Here is a 17052-nt window from a genome sequence, read left to right on the forward strand (position 1 = left end):
TTGTTTTTATTATTTCTTCACGCTATTGGAAGTTAATAACATATTTTTACCTCAGTGTATAATGTTTCACAACATTTTTTTTACTTTTAAGCTTTAAAATATTTGTTAAAATTCCCAAGCTATATTTATTTTTGTACATACTTACTTTGCCACTATACTTACCCTATTATCAGTGATATATATTCTTTTAGTTATTACGGTAAAAAAATTGTTGTATCTGTATTAGTAATATCTCTTTATATCAGTGTACACAATTGTAACATTCCACAACACTTTCGGCTTACAAATAGGTTTCAGAAACATTTAAAACTTAAGGTTAGTCCGATACGAGTAGCGAAGGTAGTGTAGTTAAGGTAAGGAAGCTGTTCATCGAAGACCGTCTTGGGCAGAGTGAGGATTTGGATGTGGAAGCGCGTTCAGCTTCAGCAGATTCCGGAAAAGCTATAGTCAAACTCGGAGTTCTTCTCATTCAGGCGACCCAAATACTGCGAGTGCTTGATTCCAAAGCTGTAGGCGGGCACATGGGAGAGGTTTATCTATTTGTGAGCAAAATCAAGAAAAAAAGGTCAAGCAAACACATCAAATACTGCGCTGATTTAAGGAATTTAATCGCAAAACTATGCCCAATTCAGATATGGTCGTAGGCCCTGTCCGCCCGATTCTCCAACAAAAATTGAGTGCATTTCTGTGGAACTGTGACCGGCAGGGGCTTCTTGAGGTAAGGGGAATGGAGTATTCCAAAGGATATGGCCGGCGGCGAACGTTTCTCCCAGTACTGTGGGTTGGGTCAGGTTGAGGTTAAATCCATAATCATAAGGATTACATCTCCATAAAAAATATGTGATGCAACAAAATAAACTAGGGTTTCGAAATCATTTCAAAAGGTGTCGTATATCATAATATATTCAACGGACTTTTATATTTAAAATACATGATCCTAAATACTTTTAATAGTGAAATGATGATTGTAGAATTTGTGAATAAAATTGTGATAAAACAGCAATAGCAGTGGGTATTTCCATGTAAATTATTTGTATGTCTATGCTTATAATTTCCTGCAATTTTTTAATTTAGGAAATAATAATATACTTATGTTATACTTGAAAATTTGTATTCTCCCCTTTAATAACCTAGTAGTGTTTTCCGCCCGCTTACCTTCTCCGGACAGTGGGCTCCGGGTCCGGGCTTCGCATCTTCGCTGCCCATCTTGTACTTGCCCCGCATCGAGTAGACCGGTGGCTTGGGCTTGACCACCGTGTACTCGCCGTCGTAGTATCCGGGTCCGGGGAAGATCATAACCGGAATCAGCGGCGGCTTCTCGCGACCCGTGATCGTGTAGGCCGGAGCCGAGCGGATCTTGCCCTCCTTGCTGCTGCCCATGACAGTGGGTATTTTGTAGACGTTAGGAGCTGTCAATGATTGGATGAAACAATGTTACTTGGATGTCAATATAAAGGCTAGTCAATTCGGAGGTTAATTCAATGGCTTGTCTCTTGGGCTGGTGTTTGAATGGGTTTCGGGTTAGTTTCGGTTTGGATTGGATTGGGTGATCTTGACATGACGTGCCTGCAAATAAACACACGAAACGGAAACGACGGACAACAAGGAAATGAGCAGACTTAGATCAGTTCACTTTCCAAAGAGTTTATGATTAATATCATTTCTGTATAGACTACCTAATTTTTAATATTATATTAATGAGATTTACTCTCTATAAACTATAAAAATTACTCATACGACTAGTATTTCAAATAAAATGTTTGTATTTTCTAAACAAAGATTTGTTTTACTATCTAATTATCTTTTTTTTTTTAAACGATGTCTTTGTTCATTTAAGTGGTTTGACTCGATGAAAGGTGTGTGTAAAAAGCCAACGTTGCGTATAAGTGATATTACTTCATTTGTTCTATTAAATATTAAAATTATTAAAAGAACAAAGAATTATCTTGATGCATAAGAAAAAATATGAACTTAATTAAATTAGTTAAAAAGATTTTGAAAGCTTTTCCCTTGTTTTAAAAAAGTTGTAATCTTTGAAAAGTTTACTGGCTTCGAGTCCCTCTGGTTACCTGATTATCTTCTCCTGCACGCTGCTGGCCTCCACAGCGTACTTGACCGTCTGCATCCTCGAGGACTGGCCACTGGTGACGATGGCGCCATCGGATCGCACCACCGTCTGGTGGCTCACGGCCGCCGCCTTGGTGGCACTGGCATCCGACTTACCGCTGGCCACCACCTTCAGGTTGCCCGTATCCTTCTGACCTTGAACCACCTGCTGCATTGTGGTGGTTTCCACCTTGGCCAGGTGGTTGCCATTGCTCAGTGGTGCTGGTGGTGCGGACTTAAGCTCTTTGTGGGTGGCGGTGCCATTCACCTGCTTGGTGGTTTGCTTTTGCTGCAGCTCGGGCTGCTCCACCCCATTGATGAAGGTCTTTGTGGTGGTGGTGGTTGTTGTTGTTGTGGTGCTGCTGCTGCTTCCAGCATTGTTGCTGTTGTTGGTGGTGGTGGTGGTGCATTCCGCATTGTTGCGTACTGTGCCAAAATTATGTTTTTTTTTTAGAAAATAAAAATTGCCAACAAATTGAAATAGATATGGCGATGCAGTGGTATGAATATAAAAAGCAAAAACTTATTACACATAAGCGTTTCAAATGGGTCAGTTGGTTTTTAAGCAATTTGTTTGAAAACTATAATATTTTTTACTGCTACTAATACCTGCCCATGGAAAGTCATCAGCTAGACTGTGGCCATTTAAAAATGCTAACCAAATTGTAGAAAATAAACAATTAACAGCGTAAGCTGGCATGGAAATTATAATTTTAAATGATAAGGTTTATTTTTAGTTGAAAGTTTTTATAGAATTTAGAATAAATTTGCATAGGTATTCTAGTATTTACTTGAAATATTTATAATTGAATAAATTCTTTTTCAAATATCTAAGGACCTATTTTAAAGATGCACATTTGAAAGGCTTTTAAAAGCAGCTTGTGATGGAATGGCTGGTATGATCCTGCAGATTCTTACCGGGACTGGCCAGACGGCGTTCGCGTCTTTGGACAATGCGATCTTCGATGTACACGCCCCTGGGTTCTAGTGATTCGTGAGTGTATTTACAGAGATTCGAAACGGATGAGAGCATGGCCAGAACACCAAGGAATGTGTGTGCGAGCAAACATGGAACAGAAGAAGACGAGACACAGAACAACAAAAACACAGATAGTACACATCCGGATCCGGCACCAAAAGTGGGAGGCGCTATTGGGGGTCACCTACCTGGAAGCGAAGCAGTGGGCACTGTCTTCAGGCCAAAACTATAGGCTGGCGAGCTGTCTAGGTTGCACTGCTCGGGATAATAGTGACCAGGGGCTATGTGGGTGGACAAGGAAACGCGGGAGACATGCAATACACAACAGCAACATCAGCATCAACATGCAACATTCATGGACAATCGTGGACAATCCCAGATTAAAGCCACTACTAATTACCTGGGGCATCGGTGGTCATGCGGATCTCCGACTTGGTGCCAAAACTGTAGGCGGGTGTGGAGTGCAGGTTGTGCTTTTCCGGCTCATAGGCGGAGGGTGCTGCAATCGTACTGATGCTCGTTAGGGTGGCTCAATTCTTTTTTGGGTTTCCTTCTGGTCAATTTATAGTCATTACCCCCACTTGAAATTTTTCTTTTTATTTAGCGCAACTTTTTGAAAAAAGGTCCTTGAGACTCAAAGTCTATCTTAAGGATATCTTCTGAGACAAGAGCATTGAAAAAAGAAATGCTTTACATATTTTGCTGAACGCCAAATCTGTTTCTTTGCAATATTTCTGAAATGTGGCTAAAATTTAAATTTTTAACTTGACTTTAAATCTATTTTTTAATATTAATACATTTTTGACATCCTCCATATAACCGCTTAATTGTGCTGGTTATTGATCAAGTACTAAAAATGTATAATCCAGTTGGCCACAATATTCCTCGTAATTTTAAAAAATGATTTAAAAAACAAAGTTCCTCAAGAAAAAATATCTGAAATGTGCTTAAATTCTGTGCCTACTTTTAGATACTATTATTGTGTGTATTTTTTTTTTTGTAAATAAAATGTCTTTGCAAGAGGGGGTAAGCGCCATGTCCGTTCTGATGCAGTTCTATAGCATTTCTAGTGGAGATTACTTGCCTGGAGTGTCGGAAATGCGCTCCCGTCCCAGACGCATGCCGAAGGTGAAGGCCGGAGTGCTGGCGCTGTCCACGTGGCACTGCTCCGGATGGTAGTCGCAGGGAGCCGGCGTCTGACTGACGGGATCGGCGGCTGGTCGACCTGCAATGGTGTAGGCGGGTGTATGGTCGAGGCGAACCTTCTCGGGTGAGTAGTCGCAGGGCGCAGGATGGAGGTGCTCCGGTTTGGGGTCGTGCTTGCCGCCAAAGCTGAAAGCGGGTGCTCGGTCCAGTCGCACCTTCTCGGGGCTGTAGTCGCCGGGTGCCGGGGATTCGCTCAAGGGTCTCGGATCGTGTTTGCCGGCGAAGGTGAACGCCGGATTGAAGTCCTGCCTGACCTTCTCGGGGTGATAGTCACCAGGTGCTGGGGTGTCATTGCAAACCCTGGGATCATGTTTCCCTGCCATTGTGAAGGCTGGATTGTGATCCTGCCTGACTTTCTCTGGGGAGTAGGCTCCCGGGGCAGGGGTCTCACTGGGCTTGTGAAGATCATGCCGCCCGGCAAAGGAAAATGCGGGCACATGATCTTGCCTAACTTTCTCGGGATGATAGTCACCAGGAGCCGGGGTGTTGTTCTCCGACTTCAGATCACTCTTAACACCAAAGCTGTAGGCGGGAGTATGATCCAGGCGAACCTTTTCGGGACAGTAGTCGCCCGGAGCTGGCGTACCATTGGTCAGCTTTTGAATGTATTTTCCAGCCATTGAGAAGGCGGGATTGTGATCTTGTCGGGTCTTCTCGGGAGAGTAGGCGCCAGGAGCGGGAGTATCACTTGGTTTCTGGAGATCATGACGGCCGGCGAAAGAAAATGCGGGCACATGATCTTGCCTAACTTTCTCGGGATGATAGTCACCAGGAGCAGGGGTATTGTTCTCAATTTTGGGATCATTTTTACCCGCAAAAGTGTAGGAGGGTGTATGGTCGTGGCGGAACTTCTCGGGACTGTAGTCACCAGGTGCGGGAGTGTCATTGGAAACCTTAGGATCATGCTTGCCGGCCATTGAGAAAGCTGGATTGTGATCTTGCCTGGTTTTCTCCGGAGAGTAAGCTCCTGGGGCGGGCGTATCACTTGGCTTGTGAAGATCATGACGGCCAGCGAAAGAAAATGCTGGATTGTGATCCTGCCTTACTTTCTCGGGATGATAATCTCCTGGAGCAGGGGTATCGTTCTCTACCTTAGGATCATTCCTGCCACCAAAAGTGTAGGCGGGTGTATGATCCAATCGCACCTTCTCTGGGCAGTAATCTCCAGGAGCAGGTGTACCATTTACCAGCTTTTCGATATGTTTGCCTGCCATCGAAAAGGCAGGATTGTGATCCTGACGAACTTTTTCGGGGGAATAAGCTCCTGGGGCGGGAGTTTCACTAGGTTTGTGAAGATCATGGCGACCTGCAAAGGAAAAGGCGGGATTGTGATCCTGCCTTACCTTTTCAGGGTGATAATCACCTGGAGCTGGAGTATTATTCTCCACCTTAGGATCATTCTTGCCACCGAATGTGTAGGCGGGTGTGTGATCTAGACGAACCTTCTCAGGACTGTAGTCACCTGGAGCTGGTGTGTCGCTGGAGATCTTTTGGCTGTGTTTTCCAGCCATTGAGAAAGCCGGATTATGATCTTGTCTAACTTTCTCCGGACAGTAAGCTCCTGGGGCGGGAGTATCACTTGGCTTTTGGAGATCATGACGACCGGCAAAGGAGAAGGCGGGATTGTGATCCTGCCTCACCTTCTCCGGATGATAATCTCCTGGAGCTGGGGTATTGTTCTCCACCTTAGGATCATTCTTGCCACCAAAAGTGTAGGCGGGAGTATGGTCTAGTCGTACCTTTTCAGGAAAGTAGTCACCAGGAGCTGGTGTACCATTTACCAGCTTTTCGATATGTTTGCCTGCCATCGAAAAGGCAGGGTTGTGATCTTGGCGGAACTTTTCGGGACAATAGGCTCCTGGTGCAGGGGAATCACTGGGCTTGTGAAGATCATGACGACCGGCAAAGGAGTAGGCGGGATTGTGGTCTTGCCTTACCTTCTCCGGATGATAGTCTCCTGGAGCAGGGGTGTTGTTCTCTATTTTGGGATCATTCTTTACCCCGAAACTGTAAGCTGGTGTGTGATCTAATCTAACCTTTTCGGGACTATAGTCTCCAGGGGCGGGAGTGCCATTGGCAATCTTCTGATCATACTTGCCAGCCATTGAGAAGGCTGGATTGTGATCCTGTCTGGTTTTCTCCGGAGAGTAGGCTCCTGGTGCGGGAGTTTCACTGGGCTTGTGGAGGTCGTGGCGACCAGCGAACGAAAAGGCGGGATTGTGATCCTGCCTGACTTTCTCGGGATGGTAGTCCCCAGGGGCTGGAGTGTTGTTCTCTATTTTAGGATCGTTCTTGACCCCAAAACTAAAGGCGGGCGTGTGGTCCAGGCGAACCTTCTCGGGACAGTAGTCGCCGGGAGCTGGGCCATCGCTGGCCACCTTCTGACTGTGCTTTCCGGCCATCGAGAAGGCGGGGTTGTGATCCTGGCGGACCTTCTCCGGGGAGTAGGCACCCGGGGCGGGTGTTTCACTGGGCCGCTGCAGATCGTGTCGCCCGGCGAAGGAGAAAGCGGGATTGTGATCCTGGCGGACCTTCTCCGGGGAGTAGGCACCCGGGGCGGGTGTTTCACTGGGCCGCTGCAGATCGTGTCGCCCGGCGAAGGAGAAAGCGGGATTGTGATCCTGGCGGACCTTCTCCGTTTCATAGGCTCCCGGTGCTGGGGTGTCGCTCGTCTTGTGCAATTCGTGGCGACCGGCGAATGAGAAAGCGGGATTGTGATCGTGCCGCACTTTTTCGGGACAGTAGTCGCCCGGTGCCGGAGTGGAGCTGTCGAGCCGCTGCTCGTGCTTACCGCCGAAGGTGAAGGCCGGCGTGCGGTCGTTGCGGTACCTTTCCGGGGCATACGAACCGGGCGCGGGCGTCTCGCTGATCGACCTGGTCTCCGGACGGCCGGAGAGGGTGAAGGCGGGCGTGTGGTCCAGCCGCACCTTCTCGGGATTGTAGGTGCCCGGTGCGGGCGTGTCGCTGCACTTGGCTAGCTCCACGCGGTGGCCAAAGGTGAAGGCGGGCGTCCGGCTCAGCACGCATTTCTCGGGTTCGTATGCTCCAGGTGCTGGAATAGGAGTGTTTACGATGTGAGTGTGGGGATGTCTGCTTAAGGTACTTCTAAGCCTTATAAACATGCATAAAATCTTTGCTTCTAAATGATTAATAAATATTAATAAATAATAGTAAATGTGTTTCATAACACACTTCGGGGTAAAAACATAATAGGATTAAAATATGTTTTTATATACTTATTTATATTTTTCTCCTTTTATTTTATTTTCTCGCCAAATTATTTGCTAGAAAGACAGTTTATGTATACAGAACAATATGAAAATATGCTTTATCAGCGTTATCCATATTCAAACAATAATAAATAAGAAAAACAGTTGAAAATGCTTACAAAAAAATTTTAAAATATTCTTTATCCTCGTTTTCCATGTTCAATCATGTTGGCAAGATAATAAATATTTTAAAAATGTAATGGAATAATAATATAATAACTTTGAAGAATTGTTGGGACTTGGTCTAATAACATTTCTAGCCACATATACAAAACAATTAACTAAAATGTTTAATGGAGAAAACATGTAAAGCTTCATAGATATTTGAGAAAAAAAAATCATGATTACTATTTGTAAATTTATTATGGTCTTAAATTTTTAAAATTTATTTATGGATCTTTTCAAAACATTGTTAACAACTCACCAGGGTTGCAATCGACGACATCGTGGGAGGCCTTTCCTGTGATTGAGTAAGCGGGTGTGGAGTGCAGTCGAGATTTTTCGGGGCTGTAGGCACCGGGTGCTGTTTTAAGGACATAAAATTGTGGTCTCAAGCTCAAAGCCAAATAACTACTCTAAGCCAAGCTGTAAGCTGCTTACCCGGTGTATCGCTGACCTGGATGTGTTTGGTTTTCAGGCCAAAGCTGTAGGCGGGCATGTGTTCTAGGACAACCTGCTCAGGTTTGTAAGTGCCCGGCGCTGATGAAAGTGCCAAAGTTGTGTAATTGTCTAATTGTGTATATATAAGTGTTAAGGACAAACCTGGCGTGTAATCTGGCCTCTGTTCGTGGTGCTTGATGCCGAAACTGAACTCCGGCGTCTTGTTGAGCTTCACCTTCTCGGGACAATAGGCGCCAGGAGCTGCGGATGGGATGGATTATCAGAATAAAATGCCACCAGGAGATTGAGTGATTCAAAAGAGGGAAGCGCAACAATTCTATAGATACTGTCCAATTGGGTTCGCTTGAGTAGGTGGTGCCTCGATTCAGATACAGATACAGTTACTGGGATACAGATTTGGGGATTATTACCTGGTGTGCCCCGATCGTGTTCGATTTTAGTTCGTCTACCGAACGTGTAGCGTGGCGCATTCTTTTTTGATTGCGTGACCTTTTCAGGGCAATAGCTATTCGGAGCTGTTAGTGTTAATAAAACATAAAAATTGGTACGGCCATTGTTTTAGTCTACTCGAATCAAAACTAGAGAACACTCTACACTATGTGAGCTACGACTAAAGGTGAGTGAAAGTTAAATATATATAGATACAGATACAGATACAGATAGTAGAAGTTATATAGTTCGGGAATTAGTTATGAGGTGGGCTTGAATTGGGGGTAGAAATTAGACAGCCAAGCTAGACCAACACCAACACCAACAAAAAAAAACGAATGGCAACAACAGACAGTTAGTTGGGTTACCTGGATTGTTAACAAAGTACACGTTAACCTTAATGCGAAAGGAGTATCGTGGGGCTCGCCGCTTGACGACATCAAGGGGCACCACTCGATAATGGTTGGGACCTGAGTTTCGATTTTGCCATGGCAATCATTCATTGAAAGAAAAAAACGTTTCAAATTAAAATCAAATCAGGCAACAAAAAACACAACACAAATTACTGAAACACTAATTTAACACATTTACAAATAACACTGTGTGGTGAAAGGGAGCTACAAATAGAGGAAATAATAAAGGAGAATTATACAAATAAACACCAACAAAATATTTTTTTGGCTATTAAGACTTTTAGATTCATGTTTCCTTTTCGGTCATATTTGGCAGCGGATATATTAACTCTTAAACAATTTACTGGCATTAATCACTTTGAGTCAAGTAGTGGACAATTTAAAAGAAGGTGGGCGGCTTAATAAAGACGTTTTCAGTTTAAGACTTATTTAGGAAATTAAAGAAAGTTTAAAAATCAAAATAGAGAATCAATAAATTAATTTTAACAGTAGACGCAAAGAAGAAAATTAAAGACAAATCCAATTCCCCAAAAAACTATGATATCTCTAGAATTTGAGCAATTTTTTATTCTCAAACTAATTTTAACTTACGAAATTAAACGTTTTTTAAAGGACTTTTCGAAATTTAATTTATTATAGCACAATTACATTAAAACATTAAATTACATTAACGAAAACCGTTTTATGGACTCAACATGTTTTTGGAGAAACTAAAACTAAATAAGCAAAAACATTCACGCACTTTACAGGGTGTTCACAACTACGATCGATCCAAGAGGATGTCCAAAGATACAGAGGAATACGAGAGAAAGCTACGGAAAGTGGCTACTACTACACTAGCTACTGAGAAAGTGCGAGAAAGTGGGGGAAAGGGGGGCGTTAGCAACTTACGCGCTGCTTGCAGGAAGATTCAACTGACATGGGTTCGGATTAGTTAATGAGTTCGCTTCTATATACAATGTGGCTCCATGATTGATGATTTCCTGATGAGTCCGCGCATGCAACAACAACAGCAGCCCGAAACACACACCGAATGCAACGCCGAATTCAAATTCAACTTCAAATTCAAATTCAAATCCAACTCCAACGCCAAAATCCAAAATCCATGTCCAAAACACCATTCAAACACCAGAGTAGGAGGCCTGAAACTCACCTGGAATCTGGAACGTCTTCAGCGTGGCCGGTCGCTGGCCAAAAGTGTACTTGGGCGTGGCATCGATCACCGCCTTGGCCGCCGGCACCACGTCGTATTCGCCGGGTCCGGGATTGGAGAACCGCGTCAGTTCCTTGGGCCTGCTCTGCAGAGTGGCTGCTCTGGGATAATCGCGGCCCTTCGCCCGCATCCCGGTCACATTGTATTGCGCCGGACCCGGTCCGGAGGTGTCGTACTTGCCGCCCAACTTGTGCCCAAAGGAGTACGAGGGGGCGGCCTTCTTCTTGGAGTCCGGTACTTTGCTACCTACAAACAAATATGATAGAAATTTAATTGTATTTTATGATAAAAACCCTATTATATCTATATGGGCTTGCGGAGTCGGATATATTTAATGGGCCTAAAAAAACACTTCAATAATAATTTGTAATATTTTAAAACTTGATGGCAAGACCCAGAACCTCGAGAAACACTTTTTTGAAAAATAAAAAGGTAAATATTTAAAATAAATTGGTAGATCGCAAGAAAATAAAAACAAATCGAGCTTTTCACATAACTTTATTGAAAACAGCTTGAGTTTTGTTCAAATTTGTACATATTTTATTTTTAAATCGAGTAAAACTAATAAATTTAAAAGAAAAACTTTATTATTTTATTTAAATTTCAATAAAATAACATTTTAAGCCCATGAAACTCTTAAAATGTTTGTTTTTTTATTACGATTTTTTGTATGCTTGTAATTAACTCATTATTATTACAAGCAAATATTAAATATTAAATGGTATCTGAATTTTCATGTATAACTCTTTATATTTTAATATTCTGCTGAGATCTACATATTAAGGATGTACAGTTTGTAAATTTTTACATCCATTAACTAGTAGTTCTTGTTTTAGGCCCAAATAAATTGTTGCAAAATTAAGATCTTAAAAATGCATAGATGTTCAAAGTAGTAACTTCACTTACCGATTAAAGTCGGCAGCTGGACGGTGGCTGGGCCTGGATTGGTGGTCTCCGCTGCGATCCTGCCAAGGCGGACTGTTGGCGTCCACGGCCGCTGCTCCACGTTGCCGCCCATGTTTATTGGACGAATCTTTCGCACGCGGGCACAGGGGCCTTGATCCTGTTCCTTTTTCTTCGCCGGTGGGACGACCTTGGTGAGAACAATAACTTTCTTCATCTTGCCGTGTTTTAGGTTTACAAGGTATCAAAGGGTCCAGTATAACTAAACTCGAATTTTATTCGAAATTCTAACGATGACATTTACATGTGTGAGTGGCTGACTGAAATGTATAGCTCGACCCCTAAATTGGGGTAACCTAATAATCCAAATTCCGCCCTACTCCAACTGCCAGTCGATGACACAAAAATCAATCGTCTGGGCTGGGTGTTCTTTCCAATTTTCTGGGCCAATTCCGTGGGGTGGCTTAATGGGCAGGCGTGTGGGCTTTTGGCCATAAAAGAAAGGGGCTTTTGGTGAATGGAGGGGGCGTGTCGTGTGGCGGCTGTCACTCTTTTCGCTGCAGTGGCTGTTGCTCAATTGTTGTTGCAGGTTGTTTCCTTTCGAGCCGCGGATTTGTTGCGCCGCGTGAAAGACAAACAATGGCAATAACTTTGCGGTAGGCTCGTCAATCTCAGTTGGCAGTGGTAGGGAAAACAATGAGAAAGGGGCTTAAAAAGACCCAAAAAAATAGGGAAACTAAAATTCTATTCAATTCAGGAATATGACTTTCATGGAATCAAATTGGACGCAACGAATAATAAAAATGTCTCAGATAAAAGCAAATTCACATACTTTTGTTTTGTAAAATGTCAATAATTTTTTTAAATTTTAATGATTTTTGAAAATGTCATAAAATATAGCATAGTGTTTGTTAGGATTTTAAAATGAAACTCTATGATAAATAATAAGCTTAAACTTCACTATACTTTAATAATTATTAAAATTCAAAAGGAAGTTTGTCAAGCTTATATTTCCGTATAGAAACAAAGAATGTAAATAGAAAACAAAGTGGATAATTTACATAATAAACAGGTAGTGGATTATACAAACATATGCTGACTCTCAGACTCTGACAAAAGAAATAATAAAAAAGTTTCCAGCTAGTAAAGAGTTTGGGCCATAGGAAAATATTTTAATGAGAACCCCCCTCAACAACATTTTATTCCCGAAACCGAAACCAAAACCGATCCGAACCGGCTGCCCTGGGTGACGACCTTCTTTTCACAGCTCAGCAAAACACGGGAAGCCAAGTGTTGCCCATCGACAGGCTGGCAGTCATCGTCATCCATCGGAAAACAGACGGTGCCGGCTGGTATCAGGAGGAGCTCCTGGCCTCCACCTCCAATTCATGCCATCTGGGAGTGTAATCGATATGGGGGCTGGAATTGGTCTGGACGGCAACTGAGATTTTGGGGAGAGCCCACTCCATGCCACAAATAAATCGAGGGCCTGGTCAACAAGGTTGCGCCCCGAATCGAAACGAAACGAAGTATGCTAAGTGCTAATGTTGCCCATTTTGTGGGGCATGTAAGCCAACAAAACGATTACTTTTAATGACTTATGGCCGACAATTGCATGACGGACAATGAAGGCGAACCTAAAACCTATAGTAAAACTAAAACCGAAACAAAAACAAACTCAAACTCGCAGGCGAACCCGAAAGAAAAGCGAAGCGTGCCACTTCTGGTGGCCGTGAAAATTCGCCAGGCTGTGTAAATAATTACAACTATGTTAGGGGGCGTGGCGTGGCTGTTAACAGGGCCAATAAAGCCGTCGCTCTCCTGCCAAGAAGAACTTTTTTTGCGTTGCCCCTGCCTGCTGCACTTGTTACTTGCCACTTTCAACTCCTGACCTCGCATGCAATTCAACGAAAAGTAAAAAAAAAACATTGTTCTGTTTGCAAGGCAGTCATCAGCTGGCTGGTTGGCTGGTCTTATAAGGCAGCTCTTACATCACCATCATGAGCTTGGCCAGCCCACACACGGAACATCATGTTCAATTGCTGTTCGAGGCCAAGATCAGCTAAGAAAACTGAAAATCTATCGGATGAATCAGAGCCGAGCCGGCAGCTGAGCCAACAGAAGTCAGACATCTGTCAGACAAAAGACTCTTAGGCCTTAGACTACCCACAGATATTTGCATTGGAAAAAATCAGTTTAAATAAATAAAGTGATTAAAGATCAATGTTCAGCAAGTGTCTTTGTATTTCAAAATCTATAAAAAATGAAACCCCATATGGTAATTGGTATTGTCTTCTTTTAATGGCAATATATTCCATACACAACTACAACTTTTATTTTAATCATATTAAAGAAAGTTCTATTTGACTAATATGCAACGTATAAGCCTTCTTAAATTGTCTTTGCATAATGTTATTTATAAAATTTAAATTGGAAATTTAAAATGTAATGTTAAATATTTGCAAATTTCCTGTTTCTAATTTGAATACAATGTTCATATGTCTCAATCCATTTTTATTTTATAAATTTAATTAGAGGTATTAGAACTATATTCTTCATCTCATATAATATTTTTCAGAGTTATATTCTTCAGATCACTTGATATTTTCCCAAAGTGTAGTTTCAATTGAACAAAGTCTGGGGAGACCCGCTAAGAGGTCGCATTTAATCAAGTTAATAGAGCGTTGGCTCATGCAATAAATTTGCATGTGGCGATCAGATTTCAGTAATCAAATTATAGATGGTGATGCTCGATAATCTATGGGGTCAGCATTAAAAAACCGGCTGCAGAGCAGAACAGCACCGCCCACACACTCGACTTTCTATCTCTCTATATGTTTCTCTATATATATTTTTTTTGTTAGCATTTATTTTTAAAAACAAACCTTGGCTCTCATGATTAGTTACAGAGATACCGATTGCGAGAGACTTTGCAATTTTTCAGCATTATCTTTATGACCTTCAGTGATTTGTTTATGTTGCTTTATTTTTATTTGATTTAAATTGATATTCACACAATTGACCCGACTGTGGACCCATGACGACAACAACAAATTTAGCACACGTCAGCTTTTATTAGTGATATCAACTTTAAAATTATAAATAAACACGCTTACTTCAGACATTACAAAAGCAGCTATACCCTGTTGACAAATTCATTGGATGTGTAATATTTTATTTGATAACGATTTTTTTGCTTTGCATATATTTAATATAGCAATGATGGGTAATTAAAAAAAATTCTTAATTTACAAAAAAAAATTATATATTAGCTAGAACCTTAAATTGATATACCCCATGCACAATATATATTGGGTATCGGGTATCTGACATGATCAACCATCACTCACTGAAAACGTTTTTATTTTCTTTTAACTTCGCTTCACGCTCTCCAAATGGCGAATTAAATATGAGCTCATTCCCAAAATTTAGACAATTTCCAGCCGTCCATCTCGGAGGCTTTTACGCCCAAATACGGCGGCCCAGTCGTTTCCTTTAGCCCACATCAAGTGGTCCGAAAAAGCCAGTTCGGAATTGGGTTTCCAGACGCAGACGGCTGGCCGACCCACGCAGAGCCGCAACTCCATGACTCCGCTATAAAGCCATATAGCCATAATTCGTCTTTGCTGTTTTGTCTCTATTAACTATTGACTTTTTCGCCATAGACAGTGTATAAGTTTAATTAACAGCGAACAAGTTGAGCAATTCCTCCCCAAAAGCCATGGACAACAAGTGAGCAGCCGGCAAAAGGCCAAAAACAAAAGTGTAGCGAGGGAAACAAACAAAACATGAGAAACATAGCCAAAACATCAGCGAAACTCTAGTCTGATAAAACGGCAAGAACAACGACTGACGTCAGCTGTGTGAACTAGTTAGCGATCTCCAAATCTAATTAAGTTGCTCAACATTCTCGGTTTTCTGCGGCGAACGTGTTCGGACTGTTAAAGCCAAGAGAAAGCTGGGAAATGAGGCAGGGAAAAATTGGCAAACCTTCTCTCCGGACAACTGGATCTTGGTTCGCTTCTCAAGGCACTATTAAAATTCCAAATGGCTTGTAATAACTACGATTCTCTGTGGTAAATTTAATGGGACATTCGCTTCCGCTCCAGCGATTTATGCGCCAAGTAAAATATTCTCTGTGAGCCTGAGATCATTTGGCTGACTTCAAATTTGCCTATTGAAACACATAAATACCTGTTGGATCATTTTATAAATATTTATTTTGCGATTACTGCAATTCCCCTCCCCGCCAGGGAGATTAACCTTTTTCTTTGGTTATTTTGTTATTCTTTGTGTGGTTAACGCTTTTTTTGTGCCTGCCATAATCAGTGACTTTGAAAAATGAGCTAAGTCGGGTCGACCGGTTATTAGAGTTCGCTGATGTCATGGGCGCTACGGGCTAAATAGACAGACATAAGGGTATCACACAAAAACTCCGGCGAGACGGCGGAAGGGTTACACATTTATGCCAACAAGTGACATCAATACGAGAGTGTCATTGACTAAACAATGGGAGGAGCACTGCGGATTGGGGGCGGAACAGCTGACTAAAGGCACTAGCCCTAGGCTCTAGCCCTATGCCACCAGGAAATGCCAATAGTCAGACAGTCAATGAACTTTTGGGTCGGGTCGGGTCGGGTCAGCACGCAATCCACTGGCTGGTTGGTGGGGTCTGGGCCTCAGAATTGGTTAACGCCTACTCCAGTTTTTATCCTTACCGCAGGCTAGTCCTCTTCCTATTGGGGGTATCTGTAGCTGTATCTGAATCGGATTCTCCTTCTGCTTCTTCCGCTCGATGGGTTGATTTTCGTAACTTTCTTTTGCACAGTAAAAAACTTCACCTTATCGGTTGGCCAATAACTTCGATGGCCAACAGTCCTTTGAAGGATTAGTCGCGATTTTCGGGGGTTTTTCAAAACATCTGTTCACTCGAAAGCACTCGAAGAGAGATTGCTATTTTCGTTGTTATTGTAGTTGGTTTCGTGGCTGATTTATTATTTCGTTGATTGGTTCGTTGATTGGGTTCAAGTGACAGCTGCTTTTGAGTGTCGGTCTCTGACTCGCGTTGAAATCTACTAGAGATTTCCAAAACAAACTACACTTAGCTGATTTATTTATGGCGAGTTTATTTAAGCTGAGTTTGTCTTTTTTTGTTTGGATTGAGAGAGAGCTAGAACCGAACTCGAGGGCTGTCGAACAGAAACTGCGGAACAATGTAGCTAACGCTCGCTTTTCGTTTCAAATTTTCGACGTAAGCTACTCCAAAACGTAACGTAAGCGTTAACAGTCAACGTAAGGAATAACATTAGCTTACTATGTTATATGGTCTGCAAGCTTTGCTTGTTAAATGGAATTTGAACTAGAATTAAATTTATATTTGCTATTGTTATTTAGAAGAACTTAGAAATAAGTTACTTTTATCTAGAATTTGTAAGGAAATCTAGCTTAAAACATTTCAAATGTTCTTATGTAATTGAAATAAATTTAAAAAAAAAGCACAACATAATTGTTGTTTCTTAATATTATTTTACTTTAATTTTGTTTATACGAATTATATTTTTTCTTTATATAAAGAAGAAAAGAAAGTATTTGTTAGTTAACAAAAACTATTCGGCTTTAATAGCTCTTTTTTCTACTCCCATAATTTTGATTGCCAATAAAACTAGTTAGACATCGAAAAAGAAGAGTCGGTTTTAAATTTTTGGATTTTCATATAATCAAAAATTTATAAATAAGTACAATCACCTAATAACATTATGGGAGTGCTAACGAAATTTATTTGCCTACCCAAACAAATCTTTCCTAAGAATGATTTCCATTTAATTGGGCTGTGGGGCTCATTTGAATATTGAGAAAGTCATATCTAGGGGAAGGTCGCCTTACATAGACAATGCCCCCGGACTCCTGCCCACA

General features: G+C 41.9%; 2 protein-coding genes across 11 annotated transcripts; both read right to left on the reverse strand.

Annotated features, from left to right (window-relative positions):
• Positions 1 to 422: 422 nt before the first annotated feature.
• Positions 423 to 1380, reverse strand: LOC128263529 (outer dense fiber protein 3-like). The gene is made up of 3 exons (XM_052998624.1): positions 1156 to 1380; positions 701 to 775; positions 423 to 536 (listed from the first exon to the last, which is right to left on the reverse strand). Exons 1-3 carry the CDS (start codon positions 1378 to 1380, stop codon positions 423 to 425), a joined length of 414 nt encoding a protein of 137 aa, XP_052854584.1.
• Positions 1267 to 16357, reverse strand: LOC128261942 (uncharacterized). Of its 10 annotated transcripts, XM_052995906.1 has the most exons (14): positions 15858 to 16357; positions 11143 to 11329; positions 10177 to 10482; positions 8979 to 9080; positions 8592 to 8696; positions 8323 to 8421; positions 8161 to 8259; positions 7985 to 8083; positions 4170 to 7343; positions 3486 to 3584; positions 3274 to 3366; positions 3025 to 3090; positions 2070 to 2532; positions 1267 to 1409 (listed from the first exon to the last, which is right to left on the reverse strand). In XM_052995906.1, the coding sequence occupies exons 2-14, from the start codon at positions 11252 to 11254 to the stop codon at positions 1403 to 1405; spliced, it is 4824 nt and encodes a 1607-aa protein (XP_052851866.1). In that variant the 5' UTR covers positions 11255 to 11329; positions 15858 to 16357; the 3' UTR covers positions 1267 to 1402. The 10 variants fall into 10 exon arrangements, with proteins under 10 accessions (XP_052851866.1, XP_052851862.1, XP_052851867.1 ...); XM_052995902.1 differs by lacking the exon at positions 15858 to 16357 and having other exon boundaries at positions 11143 to 11522; XM_052995907.1 differs by lacking the exons at positions 8592 to 8696; positions 15858 to 16357 and having other exon boundaries at positions 11143 to 11522.
• Positions 16358 to 17052: the final 695 nt, after the last annotated feature.

This window comes from Drosophila gunungcola, unplaced genomic scaffold (genome assembly GCF_025200985.1).
Source record: "Drosophila gunungcola strain Sukarami unplaced genomic scaffold, Dgunungcola_SK_2 000001F, whole genome shotgun sequence".
Classification (NCBI taxonomy): Eukaryota; Metazoa; Arthropoda; class Insecta; order Diptera; family Drosophilidae; genus Drosophila; species Drosophila gunungcola.

Bases quoted from the DNA above. Each gene is read 5' to 3' on its own strand.
- LOC128261942 (XM_052995902.1), bottom strand. From the start codon at position 11,356: ATGAAGAAAGTTATTGTTCTCACCAAGGTCGTCCCACCGGCGAAGAAA. The intron at 9,081-10,176 runs GTGAGTTTCAGG...ATCGAAACTCAG, and splicing joins GAAGACGTTCCAGATTCCAG to GTCCCAACCATTATCGAGTG. The intron at 3,367-3,485 runs GTAATTAGTAGT...CCACCCACATAG, and splicing joins CATGACCACCGATGCCCCAG to CCCCTGGTCACTATTATCCC.
- LOC128263529 (XM_052998624.1), bottom strand. From the start codon at position 1,380: ATGGGCAGCAGCAAGGAGGGCAAGATCCGCTCGGCTCCGGCCTACACG. The intron at 776-1,155 runs GTAAGCGGGCGG...CCCAACCCACAG, and splicing joins GAGCCCACTGTCCGGAGAAG to TACTGGGAGAAACGTTCGCC. The intron at 537-700 runs GTCACAGTTCCA...GCTCACAAATAG, and splicing joins ACCTCAAGAAGCCCCTGCCG to ATAAACCTCTCCCATGTGCC.